Consider the following 22730-nt stretch of genomic DNA (forward strand, 5'->3'; position numbering starts at 1 on the left):
CAAATCATGCTGTTAAAGCATTTTACTAGCAACTCTAATCAGTGAAATGCAGTGTCTATCTACTCATACTATTCTTCTTCTTCAGTATCTGCTCCAATGCCAGTGCCAGATTCAGCTCAATATACAATGAACTGGACTTCTCCAGACAATTCTATAACCCCCAAATGAGAGCCTGCCAGCATAGAATTCCTACATATGTCACAGTTAATTAGCAATTTGCTCATGGCAAGTATTTCTTATTTCTCTGGCATGGAATCTTCAAATTCTCCAAGTGTGGAAGAGTTGTCTGCACAGTCTGCACCTGTATTGGAGGATTCAACAAGCAAAATTGCTGCTTTGTGGCAGAATATTCCATTTTGACCCAGCAGTTCTGTATCACACTATGAAGAGTATAATGACAGTATATTTGATGCCTACACTCAGTGACTTATAGCAAAGAGATCTGCACAAAAGCAGGCAATATTGAAGACTCAGGCATCTCTACAGGCACAAAATTATGAATTAGATCAAGTATGAGGCCTGAAACCTGAGCAGCTTATCTGATTAGGCATTTGCATGGGCACATTTAACATTCTATGTGCAGATTTGAAGGATCCAACATGGAAGGCTCTTGCATGGGCTAGATTTGTTGAAATGGAGGCATGATTGGAGGCACAAATAACTACTCAGGAGAAAGAGAATTCAATGGACAATATGATGGTGTAAATTACTATAAATTCTGTCTGTATATATCAGATTATTCAACTAATCAATGTGGCTATTCTTGAAGAATTCTCAAGCATCCTTCCTCTCCATGAAACTCTGTACAGCATGGTGTAGGAAGGCTTCAAAATCTTCATCAAATGTGCCTGTAACTGCCATATTCTTATTTCTCCATAACCATGCTTTTAATGAGTGAAATGACTGTTCAATTGGATTGTAATCTGGTGAATATGGAGATAGGAATAACAGCTTTACCTCTGCTTCACTGCACATTATATGGAGCTCATTTGAACAGTGGATTGCACAGTTATCCATTACTAGAACCAAGAAATCATGCTGACACTGAGATAGAACTCTGTGCTGAACAAATTCATTGAACCTCTCTGTTGTGTAGAAGTCATGGAAGATATTGTACACCCTGTAATCTTCTATATTCAATGCTGGCAGAATGCTCCAACACCTGGATTGAGTACAGAGTCTTTGAACACAGCAAGAAAACTCTCTAGAAGATCATTCATAATGTCTATCAACTGTATGTTCATTGGCAGCACTTTCATCAATAAAAATAAAGAATTCAGATGCATATTGAGCAATAGTAACCATTCAGTTCAACTGAAGAGTCTCATTTCATTGGCTTGCAATAGGGTGGATCTATAAATGCAATAACAGATCAGTAATCTTCTACAATTCTACTACTATAGGAAATTCACTCTTTTATGTGTTATTTGATGAGATTCCAGAGCTCTGCTGATTGTGGAAGTGCTAACTTTGACATCATATTCTTCACTAACAAAAGCTGCTGCCTTGTTCAAATAGGAAGTGGAATATTCAGCAAAGAAATCCTCCAAACCATCAATTATATTCTTAGTGAGCTTTCTAGGTCTTCCAATTACAGATTTTGGTCTGTATGGCACCTGGAAATGACAAATATGCTGTGCTATGTGATATACTGTTGTGATGTGGCATCTGGCTACTCTAGAGATCTCTCGGATGTTAGTTTTAACGCGTAGGAGCTCAAGAATAAGCCGTAAGGTTGAGTCTGATAATCTAGGTGCCATTGAAACAGTTTTACTAACAAAATATATGAGAAATAGATCGCAGTTGATCGTACAAGCCGAATTCGAGCAAAATCGGGTTTCTACATATCTACGTTTTGTGTGGAGTTCCTAGGGCACGCTAAAAAACGCGAATTTGGCACATTTCGCAATACTTTTGCAACCAACTGTATCTGAGATGATACAGAGCCGGGTTTTCACCAACTGCTGGGCCGTTGCTCCCGCCATAGCTGTGCTGCTGGAGCGGAGAGTCTGAAGGCTGTTCTGGGTCACGCTTGGGAGGCTGGAAACGCTCGACTCTGAAGACGGGTTGCGGAACTGTGCTAGCTTCCAGCTGTATACTGGGCAAAATCTATGTAGAACCGCTCGTGATGGAGCGAGCCTCTGGAGCATGGTGGCTGAGACCTCGCCAGCAGCTGAGGATGTCCAAAGACGCTTGACTACAAGGAGAACTGTGCTGCCTAGGAGCTGCAGCGTTGGCTGAGATGCAAACAAACATGCAATTGTCTCAGCAGAACAGCCAGATTGGCCGTCTACTCTACACAGCGTAAAGGGGCCCTCGTCATTGAAAGAACAAGGAAAATTTCATTCCGATCGATAATTCAAAGTAGCCCAGAGTTCTACAAACCATGCATTTGGTACTGCTCATTCAACATAATTTTTGCAAGTAAATGCAGGAACTCCGACCGAAAAACCCCCATTCATCCTTCTCATCAAAAAGCCCTTTACTTTCTGATAGCACGCTGGTAGAAAGCCAACTCCTCGCCCTCAAGAATGTATCCGTCTACTCGGCCACTTTGTCCGGGTCTCGAGGAGATAACGGCGTACAAACGACCAGCCTCAAACTGCTTCTCAAGAGCCTGCTCGACCTTGCCTTGGGCGGCGAATCGGGCGGCCTGCTTCTTCTCAACGCTCTTGGACTTCTTCACTTCCTCCTCGGCGGCCTTGGCCTGGCGTCTTCGGCCGAGGGGTTGGCCGTAGTGTGCCTCGTACCATTGCCTGAAGGGGGTGGCGTCAACCTGAACGACAGCGGACTTGGTGAGGGTGTTGGTGCGGACGAGTTCGTTGTTGGAAGGGTGGTAGGCGACAACGATGACACGGACTTTGCGGGCCACGCCCTCAGAACCCCACGAAAAGTTGCCGGATTCGAGACGGAGACCGCGGAACTTCTGGTTGCCACCACGGGTGCGGACGAGATGGATTCTCTTGGGGCCAATACGGGTGTTGGCTGGCTGGCGACCCTTCTCGAAAGCTCTGTGTTGAAGAAAAAAAAGTGTAAGAATGATATTGTAGTGTTTTCAAAGCGGAATGCGTAGATTCGGCGGGAAAGTAAATCGTTTACCTCTTCTTTCGGTAGTGAGCGCGCTTTGCACCGGTGGCCGAACGCTTGTGGCGTGAATCTCTGGAGATACCCATGATTGCGGTTTCTGGACTGGACTACTCTGCAGCATCGAACAAAACAACGTCAGCGCATCCCGCAACGGTCAAGAAAAAAAAAAGGCGCCAATCTTTTCCAGTAGCAACAGCGTGCGCCATCGCCCGAATTGCACTCCAGCACATCTTCTTCACAAAATCGAATATCCACCGGCTTGCACACAGCGAAAGTCACATCCCCTCCTGACTTAAATTGGTCCTCCACCAGAAAAGAAAAAACGGGCGAAATGCGGCAGCAGCAGCTGGGACGGGGAATATTCCTCACCTCGGATCTCTGCAGTCCTCGCCAAAGCAACGCGGTGGGTGGTGTCGATGGGTTGTCGGGTTGAGTGCAGCTTGTCGTCGACGGCAAAGCGAGAATTTCGCACAGTGGCTCGCTTGTTCGAAATTGCCCTACCCTAAAAACACGCTAGTCTAAATAGGTCCTAGCGCGGCTACCCCGACCCAAACGACTTTGGCTTCATCCCCAACAAGGCTCTTCATTGATTCATCGCAACATACTCCGTAATTTGTTCATTTTCAAGATACGTCTTGGTCGTCAAGTTTTTTGGTCTCATGCTAACTCTGTACAACAACTTTACGAAATTTTCCGGCAAAAACAGACTCATATGCTAAATGTTCATCATCATATTTCTACCATGGAAGTCTTGCTTTCTACATTCTAACAGTTCTACGATGCACCTTGAGAAGCATTTAGATATACATAGGGGGTCATTCTGATAACATGATAAATTATTAACGCGTCACAACTTTCACATCAAAATTGCTTCCAGCTAATGGTCAATTCATTCGAGTGGTTTTCCGTATAAATAGGAACCTGGGTTGTTCCTGTTGGGATTTTGTCCGCGAAAAAGGTCATCTTGCCGTCAACAGCAAGATTTCCATCAACAGCCTGTTTCGAAGATCATAAATTAGCCGTCAACTCCATCGGGGCAATTTTGCATTTATCAAACTAAATGAAAAAAATAAATAATGGGAGAAAGCTTACTGTAAACACGCTAGACTTGGTATTCGTATCACACGCGAACACAGAGTCAGCGATACCGCAGTCGCCTTTGGTGGTGCTCAAGGTGAACCCATTGCCAGAAGGAGTGGCATGGAACATTGCACAAGTGCCCGTGCTGTACCAGGTCCCGTAGCTGATCAAACAGCCAGTCTTTTTGCCTCCAGTGGTTACTTCGAGATGTCCTTTGCCAGAGAATGCACCATTAGTCCCTGTGGGTGCAGGAGAGCTTTTTGTCGGGGTAGGCCCTGGGTTGTTTGTTGGGTTTGGGCGTGCTTTGCCGTTTTTAGGGGTATACTTGATGCCCGTGGCTGGGCAGTTTGACGGGGAACCGGCTTATGAAGATTAGACGACCATGCTTTAAGTTGTCTCAGCGTAAGAGATACACACCAGGAAGCGTTGGCACATATTTGCCAGTCTGCACACTGCCCTTAACATTGAAAAAGTACCAGACTTCTTTCAACTCCGAATTCTTGCAGTTCAGAGTAACCTCCATACCATGGGCCTTTGATATCGCAGCCTGAAGCTGCTTGAGCTCGTAGGTTTTCGACGCATGCGGTGTAATACCGGCCGCGGCTAGCGTCTAGTGGAGTACATTAGCTATAGTTGACACAAATGCTTGAGGTACTAACCTTATAAGTATCCAGTTTCTTGAACAGTTGAGTTGCTGTTTCTAAGTAATCGACCATTTCTGCATATTGCTTGTAACCTGGATAACAAGCCGTCTCCAGCGTGCTCACACAAGTGCCGTGTTTGTTCCATTCATGCTCCCAGAGATTGGGGTCGTTTCCCTGCCAGTCTTTCCAATATGTTCTCATATACTGGAGTAAATCTGACTTCCCAAACGACTGTAAAATGCCTGGTATGTCCTTGTAGTACCGCTTGCTGTCACAATACTGCTCGTAGGAACCGTCACAGTTATCGGGCCTAGTTGGGAAAAATAGAAAGCAATCTCTCAGTCATGCCCATACCCACAATCTGCCACAAACTGGAACCTTTGAAGAGAACAATGATATGAATGGAGTAAACCCACCACAGCCCATGAAGAGTCCACGAATCACCCGGCCCCGTAGCCGGATTCGCATCCCAGAACTGCGTCAAGAGGAGAAGACCGCCGGGCTGATTGAAGCAGCAGCGGTCCTGCACAGGCCCCTTATTGTGGCAACTGAGCTCACTATCTATCGGACACTGCTTGGAGCTAGTATCCTCCAGCACCAGCTGACTGGAGGCGAACGCGGCAGTGGTGTGGAACCACGCTGCGGTCAGCAAGACGGCCGCAGTCGTCTTCATGGCGAGAATGAGGATATGTAGAGGGTTGCGCAGAAGGGTTAGGACGAACGGGAGAGCGTTTTGAAACGAAAGACTGGCAGGCGTCCGTTCCCTGGGGCGCGCGCGAGCCTTTTAAACTAGTTAACTATGTAGTTAGTTGATGCTGCGGAGGCAACGGGGGAGGTCATCTGCCGGTGATCTGCACACCCCAGGTTCGGCAGGCCCATCACGAGCGAAGGCATGGAAGGCGGCGAAGCTTAGGTTGGCCAGGGGGAGAGCACGGGTGATGTCCATTGGCAGTGCTTGTCGTCGCTGCTGGCCGAGCTTGTTTTGCCACCCGCCAGGCACGCCGCAGCCAACCACAGCCAATCCCTGGCGAGGGGGCGGGAGCTATGTGCACGACTAGCCTTGTGCAGCCTTACCGCAGGGGCTGCAGCGCTCTCAGCCCTGGAGTGCTTCACCACACACGGAGTACTCCGTACGGCTGAATATATTTGAATGTGCACTAGTAACTAACGATAGCATTCTGACCGCTGTGCAGGCTGCGAGATCATTCTATCTAATGAGTATTCGCATTTCCAAGCAACTAGCAAGATTTGTCACCATCTACCTCACGCGAGTCCATTCTTTCATACAGACAGTGTTATATCCCAGGAAACGCCATGCCATTTATGTATAGCCGCAGACAGACAAGGAAAAGTGAAAAATCAACGCAATGGCCCGTATTTTAAAGTCCAAGCATGCAAATGATTCTGGAAAGCAGGGGCAAAAAGCAGGGAGAGGGATCCAGCGAGGAACCTAGTATTTACAATCCCGCAACAATCATTAATCCATATCCAACTGTAACGACAACTGCAAAGGATATCAAACTGGCCGGTATGCCACGAGAAATAAAGTGTTTTACACGGAGATACCGTTGCCCGGTCTCCGGAACTTCCATCATAATAGCGGCTACAAAGAGTATTGTGAGTACAATTTCGTCAATACGAAGTAAAAAAAAAGGAAGACTCACTCATATTTGGGAAGCCACTTGTAGGTAAGCCCATAGCAACGGAGCACATCAATGCGGACCCCATGACCAACAAATTAGGATGAGGATGGTCCATGGCGACACCAACTTCTCGCACAAGGGGCAGCAGAATCAGCGCCGCAACCGTATGCGAGATAAAGGTGGCGATGACTAGAATCAAGGACGCGAAAACAAACATCACGCCATACAAACTGAAACTTCCAACATTCTCTGTGATACTCCGAGCAATTGTATGTAATAAGCCAGAGGAAGTAACGGCTTTTCCAAGACACAGACCACCGGATGCAAGAATTATGATGGTCCATAGAAAGTTGTTGAAGTCTTCCTTGTTCAATACTCCAGTGCCGAAAAAGAGAACTAACGGGATGATAGCGATGACGCCCATGTCTCCGAATGTACCCTCCATTTCATGGCTGAAACACCATAGTATGATGGTAGCAAGTGTCACAATTGTGACAAACCACTGGACCCCGGAGAATTTATCCTTGACCTGTCGAATAGGAACAATAACGGTGCCTCTACCGGGACGGAATGTAATAACGAGGAGAATCCAGATAAGAATAATACAGATGACGCAAACGGGTATTGCAATGAAAAACCATGTACCCCAGCTGATGGGAGGAGACATGTTCTGTAGCGCAATGATATTCTGAGGAGAAGCAATGGGAGAAGCCGCACCGCCGACATTCGAAGCTAGGGCAATACCTAGCACCAACGCCTTGGAAAAGCGCGAGTCTGGTGGTAAATTTCGAAGCATAGGCTATATGCGTGTCAGTTACTTATGCAGGCATATTTGCATGGAAAGATACCGGGAGAACACGGGCAATATCACCAGCACAACATACCTGTATTATCGAAAAGCACAGAACCGGCGCCGCAACGTTACTAATCCACATGCTCAAAACCATGCTGACGAACATGTTCGTTACCAACACCGTTCGCGGTTTTGTCCCGGCTTTACTTAGCACAAAAGTTGCCATACGACGAGCAATGTCATGCTTGGAGAGTGCGGCAGCAATGGTGAAACCGCCCAGAAGCAACATAATAACTGACGTCCACATCGACGCAAAGACGTACGTCGCGGCATCTTTAGCTTGCAACCGGAGCTCGCCATCATCAGATTTGAGCACCCGAAGAACAACAACGAGAAAAGGGACTAGAATGGATGTGACGAAGAGAGGAATCACCTATACCTGAGTTAGTCAAAAATACCGGGTGAGAAGAAGGGTGCTGCGTTGCACATACTTCAGTAGCCCAGAGCAGACTGACAAACACCAGCATCGCCAGACAATTCTGCTGTTCAGGTTTCTTCATAATAGGCACCGACAGCATTGCCCCAAACACCACCAGTATTATAATCAACGTAGTAAAATTTGACGTCAGCATCCAACGCGGGACAGGACATCTCCCAACAGGCGTCCTGATCTCCTTCGTCGCAGGCTCTTGCTCGTCGCCTTGCCGCCGCGCAGCCTCAGCATCTTGGGCTCCGCCCAGCAGCGTGCTGCGGATACCCATATTTGCAGCCTGGGCTTTCCTTTCGATGCCAATCATCTCTCGCCAAACCGTATTTCTCTCCCATACAACGTGTTCTCGGAGATGTAATCGCAGTTCGCGTTTTGAGAGCGGGAGGTCTCCCTTGGTGACTGTATCGGCGTACAGGCGCTCGATCCTGGCGATTTTCTCGTCAAGCAGCGATATTGTTGGGTTCGTGAACGGATAGGCAGTAGAGACGGTAGTATTCATGTATCCCCGCCTTAGGCTTCGATCCAAGGTTTTATCATATTTTTTTAGGGCCTTTGAAAAGCCGGTGCGGTTGAGTTGAATAAACGACTTTAGCCCGCAGAGGGAGACGTAGACACCAATAATATGTTTTTTCAAACTGACACCAGCATTATACAGAGCTAATAAATGGGGGTCCCCATCACAGACGTGCTCCGAGCCCATCCCAAAATACCTTGAATCACTCATATCGCTTACGGCTCGTCCATCGAGAGCCTCGTGGTCCCGCAATAGCATCGAGCGTCTCCGGATGTCGCGCGTAGGCAGCTCAGAGATATCTACATCGTCATCACTGTCGGCATCCGCATTGCTATCCTCGTCTGCAGGGGGGGAAGTATTTGCCCTGCTTCCAGCAGATGGGCCAATGCCAAAGGAGCTGGCTCGGCGGACGCCGTTTCCGAAGCTGAGCGTTCTTGATTTGGCCATGGGGTCTCCCAGGGGATCCATGTTAAAACCAGTGCTCTCAGACACATATGACTCGGCCTGGTTGACAACGTCGTCCACCTCCTTGTACAGGTCGATCTCTTTGGCGTGGTAAAACGAGCATATTTTCTCCAGCTCGCCATCTAGCATGCGCGCAAATATCGAATCGGTATCCAGCACCCGGTCGAGTAAGGGAGCGTCCTCGACTTCGTCATCGTGGGCCTCTGGGTTGTTGATCTGCTTTTCAAGGGAATATATTCTACCAGCGAAAAAAAGGCCCAACATGTTAGCACAACAGCACTGAAACGCGACGAGCGGCAGGCCGTCCGTCCGCTACGAAAACTCACAGTTTTTTCAAATTGCTGTAGGCGATATAATTGTCGCTCCACTCAGGCACCGCGTTGAACTGGATGCTGTGCGAGAACTTCATGGTTTCCTCTTCAGTCGCTAACCGGAGCAGCGGCGACGACGACGGGCGTCCAAGAAAAGGCCAGCAGCGACGCGGCAGACGGGGCGAAAGGCTATGCTCGGCGCGGCCTCCACCTCCAGCGGCATGGATCTCACGGTCCTTCTCCGTGCACCCACCAGCGGCACTCGCGTCGTCACGCTGTGTGTTCGGCTGCGCGAGCCGGGCCCAGCTGGAGACTGTCCCCGCACGCTCAGCGGAGTGGCCGGCGGAGGAGGAGGAGGAGGAGGAGGAGGAGGAGGAGGAGGTCCGAGGACGAGCAGCAACAGCACCAGCACCAGCAGTAGTGGCGTGGTGGGATACTTCGACGAGCTCGATGCTGCTACGCGGGAGTGGAGGAGGAGCCAGGGTTGCAGGCGCACGGCAGGATTTGGGTGGGCGCGGCTCCACCGAGTATATAGGAATAATAATCCACGAGAACCCCGCGGGACGTTCTCTCGTCGCAGGCAGGCGCGAACCGGGCCAGAAACGCTGGCGTGAAGCGCTTGGCTGTTTTCTGACGGGCGGCGCGCCAGACGTAGGCCGGGCAGGCTGGCAGGCAGACAGGTTAGGCAGGGCGCTCTGGGGGCGCGGAGCTGGTCAGCCGAGACTCAACGCACTAGGTAGTTAGTTAAACTAAGGCGTGCCCAGACGGGCTCTCGAAGGTGAACGTGCGAGGCGAGCGGGTGCGGCGGATTGGCGACGTGCGGCGATGGGCTTCACTGATTGGAAACCGCAAGATGGTCAGCCCGCAGTCGGGCGTGCGGGACGTCGTCGTCGTGGACGTCTCGCGCGTTGGTCTTGCTCTCGAACTGCAACCCGGGGCAGCCTGGCCCGGCCGCTCCCCCCGGTCATCTACATAACTCACTGCTGCAGGGTCTGGCTGGCTCAACCGCCGTACTGGGGCCGGCTTGGGCTCTTGGGCAATCGCCTAACTAACGCGCAGCCTGGGTGACGCGCAGAGATGGCTACACTGCCATACAGGATACTTCTTACATTCATTTCTCTCTATAGCAACCTATGTATGTACATACATGCATACAGGTCTTGTCTACGCATCAGCTGCACTCCTGCCCCCCGTGGGGCCGGGAGTGTTCTCGCCCAGCCTAGGCTGCGTGACCAGATCCTGGTTTCTTCACCGATGTGTGTGCTGCGTGACCGTGTCTAGTGATGCTCGCGCTCCCAGTCTAGGCGTGCATCGATCCTCCCGGTTAGCGTTCCCTTCAACGCAAGAAGGCCCGGCGATTCTAAGACTCACCTTTCAACCACTTCTTCACAAACTCGATCTCCTGCGCCTGCACCTTCTGGATGCGTGGCGGTGGGAAGGTGGGCGTCGTCTCGTTGGGGAATACGCCATTCTCGTCCCCTGCTTGCTCGTTAGCCACTACTTCTCCCGAAAAGCAGACCAGCTTCCAGATAGGGTGATACGTACAGTGGTGCACGGCGTCTTTGATCAGGATAAATGGCTTGTCGAGAGTATGCTTTCGTGGTTTGGCAGCTGTCGCATGCGGCGAGGCTTCCACCCACGGGTCGGCTTCTCCATCGACAAATGCAAGACGGAGATATTCAATGTCGTACCCGCCCCATTTGTTGACGCGATCGGTTTCGGCCTCCTTGTGGATGCCAAAGGCTTCGCGGCAGATAAGACTGGTGTATTCTAGATCAATCACCCGAGAAATAAGGGGCTGGATGTGCTTGGGGACACCGCTGCCGGTCTGGAGGAAACCCCATCTAAAACAATCATTAGTATACCCTGAATCCCTTTCCGTAGAGGAGGAACCATTGCTTACTCCGTGCAGAACTGGTAGGGCCACAGTCGCCAGTCCTGTTCTAGGTCATCCTGCTTATAGAAAGCTGGGTCATGGGTGCCATAGCACTTCTCCAGCGTGCTTCCTCGGCGGAGGCAAGGAGCAACATAAGTAGCGTTGGCCCAACCAGCGTAGTTAAGGAATCTGGTGAGGAGTTTTCGTCCCTCGTGGCCATATTTGCCGGCCTTGATAAGAGTAGTTGCGAGCTCCTTCTGGGCGTCGGAAACCGGGTACAACAGTTTATCAGACGTGATCTTGTCGCAGTACTGGCTAAATCCGGGCCGGTTGACGGCGGGATCCCAGTTGGTGCCTTGCCAGCCCGAAATACCGTTGGCCAAAACGTTGACGACATCGTCCATGTGGGCCAAGTCGCTGAGACTGAAGAACTCCTTTACCTTGTCGTTCATTTTGGGGTCCTTTCCACGCAGGATAATGTTGTCAACCAGGTCAACAAAGATCTGCGTTTGCTTAACGCAGTGTTGAGGAGCATGCTTGCGCGTGGCTTCGTAGTATTCCCAGTAGTGGTAGATCGCCTTAGGCACACCTGACGACGAAATAGCTCCCCAGAAGACGTCGGGGTATTCAACGCGGAGGAAAGCCTAAAAAATGTAAGTTTAGCAGCCCACATCTGTGCGCCATACAAGCTTAACACGGCCGACTTACCACCTGCGCACCAGCATATGACCCTCCGTAAAGAATGTGTGGAGTCTTCGGTGCCCTCAAATCCTTCTTCTCAAGTCCCTTGAAAACAACATTCTTAGAGAAAAACGCAGAATCAGCCATTGCTTGCTCCGTAGACAGGAATCGCAAGTTCTTGGTGGAAAAGTCTGGGGTTGGGATGCTGGTTCCGTAGTAGCGGTGCTCCAATACAACACCAACGCCGTTGGTGGCACGAGCAAGCTGAGCTAACATTCCCTTTTGAAGGAAGGGCAGTCGGCCTATGGGGTATATCTTCAGTAATGGGTTCACTTTAGCTTCCTAGTTGCCTTGTTTCTTCTAACCTTTGCCATCTGTTTCTCCACCGTGCAAAACAATCACTGGGCCGCCGTCCTTGTAGTTGCTGGCATCAAACCAGTAGCGGAGCTTGAACGTGTCATTGGAATGCGGCTCATAGCGCTTATCCTTCTGGAAGTGGTCGATAGGAACCGAAATCGTATGCTCCGGGTATAACTTCGACAAATCATCCTTCTCAACATCGGACGGTATCTCGGACTGATAGAGGATATAATCAGTGTCTGGTCAACGAGAATGCCAGACAGGCCACTTACCTGAAGTCCGAATTCACCGAGAGGGACGGCGGGCAGACGGGCCTGGATGGCCGTCGCCAGAAAAAGGAGACAGGCGCCAACTTTGAACACCATCGTGAACAGCAAAAAGGGCCCTGGCAGGAGACTTTCACAGCACCCCGCTGACGCTCAGGAAACAGGGCTCCCGGTTCTTTAAATATCACCGCCGGCAAGCTGCCCATGATTCCGCCGTCCAAAGTAACCCTATAACATTACCCATTATCTGCGCGGGGATCTCGAGCCCAGCTGCACGGCGCATCCTGCACTATGCTTACGGGTTTGTTTATTATTTAGGTCGTATCCACCAAGGTCGCACCGCGACGATCCTTGCGAGAACCGCCGGCTATGTTTGGAGGAGTAATGTTCCTGGATCCCTTCAGGCACGGGGGCCCTCCCGGCCCTGTGTGATGGCCTCGCACAACCGTTTCCTTCCGGGAATTCGCACACCGCGTAGCCGAATCAGATCGATCTCAAGCGCCCCCCTCTGCGATCGCAAAATTTGGCATGTCGATCTGTCAGTCACTAGTTTACTAGATAACTAGCATTCCGGTCCCGCGGCGCAGACAGACACGCGCCCTGCGCCGGTTTTGGTAAACCAACTGAGACACTAGACCTGCAATTCGTGGCATAGCGTTTGCGACACAAACTTCGCGTGTCTCCAAAAAAAGGACACATGGCGGATCAAGAGCCAGCTGGGTTTCTGACCATGCCTGACATTCCAACAAGAAGAACGGCAAAAGAAGGTTCTTCACGGGGATCATGTGCAAGAGTGGCGGTCTTGAAGGTTGGGGAACCCCTGCGCCCCCCGGCTGCGGATTTCATTCCAGAACTCGGTTTCCAGCCAGCTTTGGAATAAATAATAAATAATAATGTCGGGAGAATCTGGTCTGGTTATGTCTTTCTCGTATCAGCCTGGCGTGCTCATAGCGCACCACGCAGCGAGAGCGGACCACACCGACCACGGAGAATTACGAGCATCCTCATGGCTCGCCGTTCGTGGCTGCAGATCAAAAAGGAAAAATAAAGCAGCGAACAATAACAAATGCAGGTTCAGACAAGCTAACGCCACGTCGTCCTCCTCACCGAGACCCGTTTTTGGCCGAGTAAAGGGCCTGGTTGTATGCTCGACGGCTCTCAATTCTTCCGAGAGCCCCCATCTGATCTCCAACGCCAGTTCGATCGGCTGGGAGACCAAGCGTCTCAGCATATGCGAGCTGTGGGCACTACTCCGTAGTTAGGCTGCTAACAAAAAAAAAATCAACAAAGACGGCGCCTCTCCTATGCTTTCTGAATTGCTGTGTGAGTCTGGCCCTTGCAAGTAAAAAACAAATGACAGGTAAATCCGTTAGGTGTTGAACAAAGCGGGGAAGATCCCGCCTCCTCACCCGCATCCCGGATTATGCTCGTAAAGAATAGTGCTGATTTTCCAACAAGTAGTAGTGGTGCCTCCCAGGACATCGAAGGACTTAAGCGAAATACCGGGGAAGATCAAGCAAACGAACCATCCCTGCCTCCCTCAACATAAGTCGTGATTAGCCAGGAAAACTGGGATTGGGGAATCGCCTGCTCCGCCGTCACACGTTTTCTCAAATATGGGCGAGCTCACGTCCGATGAGAAGCCTGGAAATATGCAAGAAAGCGCATCTATCGGTTCTTTTCATTATTGCTTGATATTTGGCGGCTAAGAACCTATACGACATGCAGACATGAGCAAGTCGCCAAGTCGTTGCCCAGGCCAATGAATACTGCCATGGAATAAAGGATCGTTAACACCCCCTCAGACAGCGACTGAGATGAGATATCGTTGATTTGTACTCCGTAGCGCAGCGAACTTCTACGCTTTTCTTGCGACAACACGGACGAGAGGCCCTTATAGGTTATCTTATCTGATTGCCAAGTATGAGCAAGAATGACTCATTGTGCATAAGCCCGGCAGGCACCGTTTGTGATTGGCCATCACCCTCTCGCCAAGGAAACTGCGTAATATTTCCTTTCATTACGAGTTACGTACGGTATGCTGTTGTCTGCGGGGCCGACTGCCGCTTTGGCGGCGCTTTGGCGAAGGCACACGACATTCCGGGGGCAACATTTCAATGCTCAAAGGTCATAGCAGGAGTATTCATTCCAGCCTTGGGAATTACTCATGGTTGATGATCTATTCAGCCGCATTGCTAATTGTTTCTCATTCAGCATCATCAATTGCTGTAAAATTGGTTGAACAGTCCAACCTACGTGCATAAGTGTAGAGTAGACAGATATATAGATGCTTCGAGCTGCAGTTTATGAATATGGTGTAGAAGTAGACAACTTGAAGATGTTAGGGATAGGGATGGGTGGGGCACAGAGATGGATGCGAGGTTAGGCGTTTAGTAGCCGCCAGACAAGGCAAGTTGTTATTGTTCCTCTCAAGGAAGGCTGGCGGCGTAAAGCACCCGAGGCGGATATGAAGACATTCTCCAGATTGCCGATATTTGATACCATGAAACGAGTTCGCCGCAAAGGTGGAAAAATACAGGAAGAGCACCAATCTGCGAACTTTCGAAACCCGGAGCCGACATCATCTGAAGCCCTCTGGCACGCCGAATTCAAGACATGTGGAGGCCGAAATACTGTTATTGATATACTATAGATGCTGACAAAAATTATTTTTCAATACAACGCAGAATTCCCACTCAATCAAGAAACTACTCGCGGCTTGACCTCTTTCCAAGTATGCCTCTGAGGGCCGTCGCTTCGCCTTCCCACTTTGCAACCTGCATTTTCAATTCGTCTCGTTCTTGAGCAACCTGTTCTAACGCCCGCTCCAACTGTGCAATTCGATCTTGTTGTCGTTGTCGGAACCGCCTCGCGGCGAGCGTGTTACGGCGACGCTTCTCAGCGGCAGCGTCAGACGGATCGGACGAAGTGGTTTGTTCTCTTTTGCGACGTGGAGCGACTGAGTGTGCGGAAGATCCTGGTGGACTCTGTGTGACTGAAGAAGATGAAGACGATGAAGATACAGAGTGCAGAGTGTTGGTATCGAGAGCAGGATGGGAGGTAACGGGCTGAGTTGCGAGCTGTGGAGGAGATATATATTGACTGCCAACTTCTTGAAGATGTCTCGGAAGACTGAGAGAAGAAGGCGAGTAGGTATGACTAGAAACAGCTGGCACGGCAGCTTGGGTGGTAGTTGAAAGGTGTAGAAGATCTAACATATAGTTAGCAAGTCAACTCACACCTCATATAGACACAAGACCTTACCATTCTCAAAATCCATTGCAAACTTCGGATCAAACTGATAAGCACATCCTCCAGCGTCCATTAGCTCGGCGATACCCAAATCATCCGTCTGGCCTTGATTTGCGCCCATCACACTGACGTCCGAGGTAGGGACAACCAAGCCGGAAACAATACCACCCCCCAAAGCGTCAACGTTGTCAAAGTGCAGCAAATCACTCCACGACGGTGTCGACGTAACCGAGCTCCCCGACGACCCCTGCATTATCCCCACCCCATCGGCCACAGCCATTTCTGCCATGCACGATGTGTGGTCCGATATAAGTCGTCCATCCTGCAAGAATCCCCCTCCCCCTTCTTCTTCTCTCAAAAGCGAACATAACCCCCCCTCATCCAAATCCTCGTAGGGCACCAGCCGGCTACCATGGCGGCTTACGGATGCCCAGCTGTTTGGCCGGCTGGTAGGAAATAGATTCCCGTTGGCATGGAGCGGCAGAAGATCCCATGGCGGCTGACCAGATTGAATAGTTGGGGGGAAAGAAAATTAGCCCGTGCTGGGCGTGGGAAGGACAAATCGCCTTTGAACTGTTGGTGAAGAAAAGAAAAGGACGGGTCAGATTGGGGGAGAAATGGTCCGTTTTATGTATGGTGAAGGAGGCGGAGTGTGGAGCCGCGGCTCGTATTGCGCCAATGAGGTATTGTATCGTAAGACTAGTTAACATACATACCAGCTGAACTCAGTTAACTATCCAGCAAAAGGTATTTAGCAAATATGCATGAGAGCTGAAAGATCGTCTCGAGGCGGCATTTTCAAGTCGCACAGTGGTGCATCGGAACGTAACAGAAATACTACTTCAAACGATGGATTGCCAAAGAACACGGGGCATATTGTGTAATTCGCAGAGAGCTGAAAATAATGTACAAGTCACCTCCCTCCTCGCCAATCAACAGCACAACTTGATTTCTAGCGCCTTCTCGCACCCGATCGGATATTCGCCCTGGCCGCTACCGCCTGCTTGTGGATTTGATTTCTCTTCTCCCACACAGCACTTCTACCTTCCGCAACGGCAACAAGCTCGTTGGAAAGCCTAGTCGAGAACTTAGAATCCTTTCTCTTCATTGATGCTTCAATGATCCAATTGATCGCAATGCGCCGCCGTTGGCGTTTATTGAGTGCCCGAGGGATAGGCAGGGACATTCCACCACCCATAATACCCTTTAACTGAACAACTTTGAATAATGGAGCAACTGAGTCAACGGTTTTGCGAAGGTAGACAAGGGGGTACAGTGGCAGTTGAGGGCTTGGTGGGCTTTCGATAAGACCGCGGGTCGGATTAATCGCTGGTGGAGGTGCAGTACGCAGATGATCAAGAACAAGTCCCATGTGCTATTTATTTGAATTCATGTTAGATGCTGCAGGCAATTGAGAAGATACCAAGGAAGGATATAATACCTTTTGCGCAAGACTCAGCTTCCCATGCTTCATAATTAACTTTGTAAATAGGTTCATGACACCATCATATCGGTACCTCAGTTTATAACTTTTTCCCAATCTGAACTTGATGAGCTCCTCCTCTTCCTCTCCATCCTCCTTTTGAACGACACTTTCCTGGCCTTCATTAGCAGCCTTGAACATATTGAAAACAACAGATGAATCGCCGTGCCCTGCAGGAGCTATCTGGCGATCCTGCTGACCGAGCCGGGCGTGGGTAGAAAACGACCGTGATGATCCGCCACCGTTATTTGCAGACGAAATTTGATCACGAAGAACTTTTGGCATTGTCTTCAAAGCTTCTTTATCACGTTTGAAAATCTATCCGGCGAAAATAAAACAGTAAGAAAATAGCTCATCCTTAACAAGGAATATAAAAAGGGTTAGGTATCACTTACTTCCTCAACGGGTGTCCCCTGTTCCAACTCTGGTCCCCCGACTTCACCACATTTCTTTCCTTCAAGTATCCTAGCAGTTTGAGCCGCCTCTTCACTTACATGAGGTAATTGGTCCTGATTCGGCCCCTTCGCCTCATCTTCAACCACATCTGTTAATGGCCCCTTCGACGATGTAGAGTTCAGCCGTCTTTGACATGGCCATATCCGCACTATGGCAATCGTATTAAATGTGGAGTCGGGACCGCCCGAAATGCTATCTCGAACTCGAAGTGGAGAGCCGCTATGTACTGTTGTGGGAGGGCGAGTCCGCCGAATGGCCGTGAGGAGATTTATGCGCGGTGGCATGGCTGCTTCGCTTTTTATTATGAAATTTTGTAAGTGATGCTGGAGCTTAAGAGATAGTTGAAAAAAAAAAGGGCAGATCAGCTGCCCTTTGAAGCGAACGCTCTAGAGAAAAATCGTGAGAGCCAGACGGTTCTAGAGCTCGAAAAATAGAGGGATGGCTCCGAGGATGCTGAATATCCTCGTTCCCTAGAACACTCTAATTCTGCCACGAAATCCTAGAATTCAATCCAAAACACCACTGCCCCAAGGTTGGTAGGTCTGTCGTCGCAAAATTACAAGTCAAGCTTTCCGACACCAAGAGTTCTCTTCACGTGACATGTTATTAAGAACATTATTTAACCAATGAGAATGAAAGACAGCACAATCCTTCTGACCAATAGAGTCCGTCGTCATCATGAAATCTCAGTCAACCTGTTTCGTACGGAGTTCTTTAAAGTAACAACTAGTATGAAAGAATTATAGAATAAAAGAGGGTTAAGTCTTGCATAAGTATGCAGTTACACTACAAAACAAGCAAGAAAAGAAGAAAAATCCTCCCCTTCCCGGAAATAAGAGATACATAGTAAACTATTCGCCAAAGCAGGTTGCTGTGAATTAAAAACATGGGAATCTGTGGGACATGGAGTTAAGTAGCTGATGTGTTCTGAAAAAGAAATGAAGCTAGAAAAAAGAAAGTATCGGGTAGGCAGATCCTGTTGGATCCTAAGACGAGATGAGAGAGTTTACAGGAGATGGGAGGCCGGAGGCATCATCGGGATACACAAAAAAGGCCAACGCAATTATTACATACCTATTAAAATGCGGTTAGTTAAAAGCTGTAAATAGAACGAGGTAAGTGGAGTAACACTCAGGGGACATACATTCCAAGACACAATCCTCCTTCAAGGTAATTGGATTTTCCATCCTGAATAAGAAGCGTGACGACCAGTCCTGACACAAAGAAAGCAACCGTTTCGAATATCTGAAAATGAAGCGTCATATCACGATCTAATATCCATCCGAGGATAACCAAGAAAGGAGTAACGAAAAGTGCAATTTGAAGACTGCTTCCTATCGCAACTCCAATGGCGAGGTCCATCTTGTTCTTGTAAGCTACCACTATAGCGGTGACATGCTCTGCAGCGTTCCCCACAATTGGGATGAGAATCAGACCGATAAAAGTCCTGCTAATATGCGCAGATTCCACGATACTGTCAATGGTGCCAACCAGGTATTCTGCACAAATAGCGACAGCAATTGTGACCACCAGTAAGGCAATACTAGCAGCCCAGGGGTTGAGAATCTGTTCTTCCTCCTCACTCTCATCTTGATTATTCTGAGCTTCTAAAGTAGCGCCAGAGTGACTCTCAAAAAGATCGGAGTGCGATTTCAGCTGGAAATACAGATACATAACGTAGACGATAAGCAAGATAATCGCGGTGCCATGCGATAGAATCAAAATGTTGCCTAACTTGTCTGACTTTGAACCTGATAAGGCGGCATAGAGCGTTGCAGGGATAATTAAAGATGCGGATGCAACTGCCATGAGGGAAGACATTGTTGAAGCGACAGTACAGTTGAATGTCTGTTCATGGTGTTTGAGGCCACCAATGAAGAAACAACAACCCAGGACTAGCAGGATATTGGACAGAATGCTACCGAGCATACTTGCTTGGACAATCCGAATTTCGTTTTTCTGAAGGGCAATGATGCTGACCTACTTCCTTTATGAGTAACATGCGTCGCATGGCATGGGAGGTTTGAAACAAGGGTTGTACGTACAATGAGTTCTACAGCGTTGCCAAATGTTGCATTCAGTAAGCCACCCAAAGTTTCACCAAGAGTAGCAGAGAGCTCTTCGGTTGCAAAGCTCAAAATCGAGGCTAAAGGCATAATAGCCAAAAAGTTGAGGATGAAGGTAGTTGTAGGGTTCCATCCAAGCATTCCCGAAATAATGCCTAGTGGCACAAAAACCAGCAGGATGTTGACATAGTTGCTAACAAGAGTAGCATAACTTAGATAGAAGGCCTCTGATGGAAGGCGAACCCAGACGCGCCTGTCGGACCGGTACCACATCAGTTTATTCATCACACCAGCAGGAGCACCGGAGTTGGAACCGCTCAGGAGGCCGGTGTTCTCGTTAGGCATAGCAGAGCCATTACTGGCGGCCGCGCCATGGTCACTCTGAAGTGGCATTGGAGAATTCGATCGACGAAGGGTATTAAAAGAACCGTGTCGGCGGAATTCTGATTGAAAATTCGACCCAGCTAGTCGCGGTAAGTTAGCTTGGAATCTCGGGCCTAGAGGTCTTTTTCTAGGGCATGCTGACACTGAAAATAATGGACTGATAAATCATGCGCTTCGCGTTCAACAACAGTCTGGGGCAAACAAACAAGCAAAACAAAGGGAACGGAAGGGTGGTCAGCAAGCGCGACTCCCGGACGCTGCCAGGCGCCCTGAATATGACGTAGCTCAGGGTAGGGGGAACAAACAGGCAGGGACAACAGCCGTTTACAATGCAACGACAGATACAGATGGAAGACTCGATCGCAACGTACCCATGCTTTTCGGGTCGACACCGAAAATTGGAAAGAGAGGAGCGTGGAGGGCTCGAAAGGACTTGTGTGTGGGTGCGACGTCTCCCTGGCGGGTGGATGAACCAAATCAGGTGCAAAACTGAACCAAGGCTGTTTCTCCGCTCAATCAAACCCTGATACTAAGCTCAGAACTTCGGAGGCGATCGCCTGGGCAGTTTCAGCGAAGCTAAAAACCACGCAGGCTTTCGAGCAACCGTGGCGGACTTCGCTTGGCTTGAAGCTTGGGATTGAGCACAGAGCTGCTGCCGGTGACGGGGGTTAAATTGAGGCGGTGCTTGTGACACTGAGTCGCCGGTCATTGATATGGGAGATTGTGCACCCACTCTGGGCAGCCATGCGGGCGCGTGGAAGCAAAATCAGGATATTATTGTTGGCCCCAAACACACGAGTCTGCAGGGAGGTGGCGGCAGCCGGGGGCCGGAAGAAGTCACTCCAGGGCGGAATTTGGCTGGGTGGATACCTCGGGATCGTGGCTGGGAGGCAACCACTTTCTGTGGCTTGCACAGCCTCAATGTTCTGGGCGGCCGGATGCGTCGCTTGTAATCAAGCTTGCCAGCAGGAGCTCGGCGATCAGGAGCGCGATGGACATTGGATCTCTTACCCCGCTACCAGGGGGCGGTCTGGCAGGCAGTCTGATGCTCATTTGCTTGGGCGAATCGACCTCTCGCACACACTTGGAATTCACCGTTACATAGAGATGCCATCCACTTGGCGCTTGCAGTAATCACAGTCGACGATGCTCTGTCTGCGGAGATTGTTAGTAGCATCCAGTGCTCTATGCGCATAGCCATGGAGAATATCCATGTACGGATCATGGGTCGAGATACACAGTCTGCGCTCCGGACGTACCTGGCACACGTACCAACATCCCGCGAAGTCGACGGAAGGGCTCGGGCGTCTTCCCAGCCTGTACTTTCCTGGTTTGTTTCTTCCTCGTGTCCCGCATGTCTTGCTTCAACAAACGCCGATGGTGGCCGGAGCTGTGAATATTCATCCTAGAGTCCGAGCCGGGTTTCGTGGGCCGATGGGCACTTGGGTGCATTCAACAGAAAATGTGGTATTTTCAACGCTTGAAAATTCCGCCCAGAGACCTCAAGGAAATTGTCATCCTACAAAGTGGGAAAAAATGGGTGCCAGCAGTCGATGTTTTTCAATCATTCTGGAAGTGCGCTTAGGTGGAGCGTACCCTGCTGGTGAACGCGTAAGCTCAGCCGTTGCTGTGCTGTCCAATAGTGTCTCGGATCAATCAGATCAACGCACCTTTTGCTGTTTTTAGAGGAATTAACTACGGCATCACTGATACATTACTCTGTACAGATAGATATGATCTTATGCTGAGTGAGTAGCCCATCTTTAGCTCAAGACGATTACTCCAAGGCTCTGTGGAGGCCTTCCTCCTCTCCATCTACGAAGCAAAGTGGATCGCAATCGATCCGAAATCAAGGAGCCCACGTCTATCCTTCCACATCCGCATCGTTAACCCAGGAGAGCCCAGGTGATGCACATAAGTGGTATGGACTATTCTCTCACTCACCTTAAGGAGATCAGCCGTGAAATACCGTGCTCCGTCATTATTATTGTACTCCGTAGTCTTGAGGCGAAGATCGTTACCCGCAATAATGATAGTAGCTCGTGAAAAAGAAAGGAATGCATATTTCAACCAGAAAGTGTTACGAGGATGATATATGGAGTCGCAGTCGCCAGGCACTGTACTCATGAAGCCAACAAAAGATATTTTTCTTTCTAGCAAGAATCTAGTTGATTCTTTTCAATATTGGCTTTGTGTGATCCTTTGGAGAATTAGTAACGTTAGGCTGTTCCGGTGATTCATGGGGGCGATAGCAGGATTTTACTGAGCATTGATACATGAACTTCATATGCCTAACCGATGGCTACGTTTCAAAATCCGTACTCCTTAAGGAGTACTCCATACAATTTTCCAGCAAGGCCCAGCAAGGTCTGGCCAGGTTCACCAGTGAGCAAACGCTTAGGTAAGAGACAACAGGATTAATGATAATCCCCAATAAAGTTTTAGATTCGGTAGCTAGTTAACTCCCAACGTGGTAAGCAAGAACTCCTTCAAGGGGCCATTAGACTTTAGCCCTGATTCACATTGAATATCTTCAAAGTATCTGTTCCCCATTTAGCACGAACCAAAGCTAAGCCCCAGCTAAACCCTACGGTGCAAGACATTGTTAAAGTCATTTTTTACTCTGCCAACGGGAAACTGCGTTGATAGTAGGAGAGAGTTATCGATGAAGAGCAAGAAGACTGGCGAAACATCTCAATTGCTAAGCTTGACTATTAGATAACAACCAAATGTTTCAAGATACCAGCGATTTTCGCAATCCCAAAATCCCGCTCACCCCACAACTTCCACCATCGACCATCACAATTCAAAATCCTCCAAAAGAAATAAAAAAGTAAGGAGTGATACTAGGAAAGCGGGTCCTTCAATTATCCACTCTA

General features: G+C 49.3%; 6 protein-coding genes across 6 annotated transcripts; all 6 read right to left on the minus strand.

Annotated features, from left to right (window-relative positions):
• Positions 1–2482: 2482 nt before the first annotated feature.
• On the minus strand, positions 2483–3173 carry RPS8A (ribosomal protein S8A; the record flags this gene model as incomplete). The annotated part of the gene is made up of 2 exons (XM_049254160.1): positions 2483–3011; positions 3100–3173. 2 exons carry the CDS (start codon positions 3171–3173, stop codon positions 2483–2485), a joined length of 603 nt encoding a protein of 200 aa, XP_049106813.1.
• A 775-nt stretch (positions 3174–3948) lies between these two features.
• RBT7 (Ribonuclease T2 precursor (RNase T2)) lies at positions 3949–5484 on the minus strand (the record flags this gene model as incomplete). The annotated part of the gene is made up of 5 exons (XM_049254161.1): positions 3949–4083; positions 4180–4529; positions 4585–4777; positions 4827–5121; positions 5228–5484. 5 exons carry the CDS (start codon positions 5482–5484, stop codon positions 3949–3951), a joined length of 1230 nt encoding a protein of 409 aa, XP_049106814.1.
• Positions 5485–6268: 784 nt separating this feature from the next.
• PHO91 (low-affinity phosphate transporter) lies at positions 6269–12309 on the minus strand (the record flags this gene model as incomplete). The annotated part of the gene is made up of 10 exons (XM_049254162.1): positions 6269–6414; positions 6476–7253; positions 7339–7680; positions 7739–8954; positions 9043–9340; positions 10399–10871; positions 10931–11547; positions 11612–11886; positions 11950–12160; positions 12217–12309. The coding sequence occupies 10 exons, from the start codon at positions 12307–12309 to the stop codon at positions 6269–6271; spliced, it is 4449 nt and encodes a 1482-aa protein (XP_049106815.1).
• A 2609-nt stretch (positions 12310–14918) lies between these two features.
• Positions 14919–15742, minus strand: LOZ57_005131 (uncharacterized protein; the record flags this gene model as incomplete). The annotated part of the gene is made up of 2 exons (XM_049254163.1): positions 14919–15421; positions 15475–15742. 2 exons carry the CDS (start codon positions 15740–15742, stop codon positions 14919–14921), a joined length of 771 nt encoding a protein of 256 aa, XP_049106816.1.
• A 672-nt stretch (positions 15743–16414) lies between these two features.
• Positions 16415–17685, minus strand: LOZ57_005132 (uncharacterized protein; the record flags this gene model as incomplete). Its single annotated transcript, XM_049254164.1, has 3 exons — positions 16415–16837; positions 16904–17263; positions 17341–17685. 3 exons carry the CDS (start codon positions 17683–17685, stop codon positions 16415–16417), a joined length of 1128 nt encoding a protein of 375 aa, XP_049106817.1.
• Positions 17686–18387: 702 nt separating this feature from the next.
• VCX1 (Vacuolar membrane antiporter with Ca2+/H+ and K+/H+ exchange activity) lies at positions 18388–19860 on the minus strand (the record flags this gene model as incomplete). Its single annotated transcript, XM_049254165.1, has 3 exons — positions 18388–18475; positions 18546–19381; positions 19447–19860. The coding sequence occupies 3 exons, from the start codon at positions 19858–19860 to the stop codon at positions 18388–18390; spliced, it is 1338 nt and encodes a 445-aa protein (XP_049106818.1).
• Positions 19861–22730: the final 2870 nt, after the last annotated feature.

This window comes from Ophidiomyces ophidiicola, assembly GCF_022830035.1.
Source record: "Ophidiomyces ophidiicola strain CBS 122913 chromosome Unknown scaffold_24, whole genome shotgun sequence".
In the NCBI taxonomy this organism is placed as follows: domain Eukaryota; kingdom Fungi; phylum Ascomycota; class Eurotiomycetes; order Onygenales; family Onygenaceae; genus Ophidiomyces; species Ophidiomyces ophidiicola.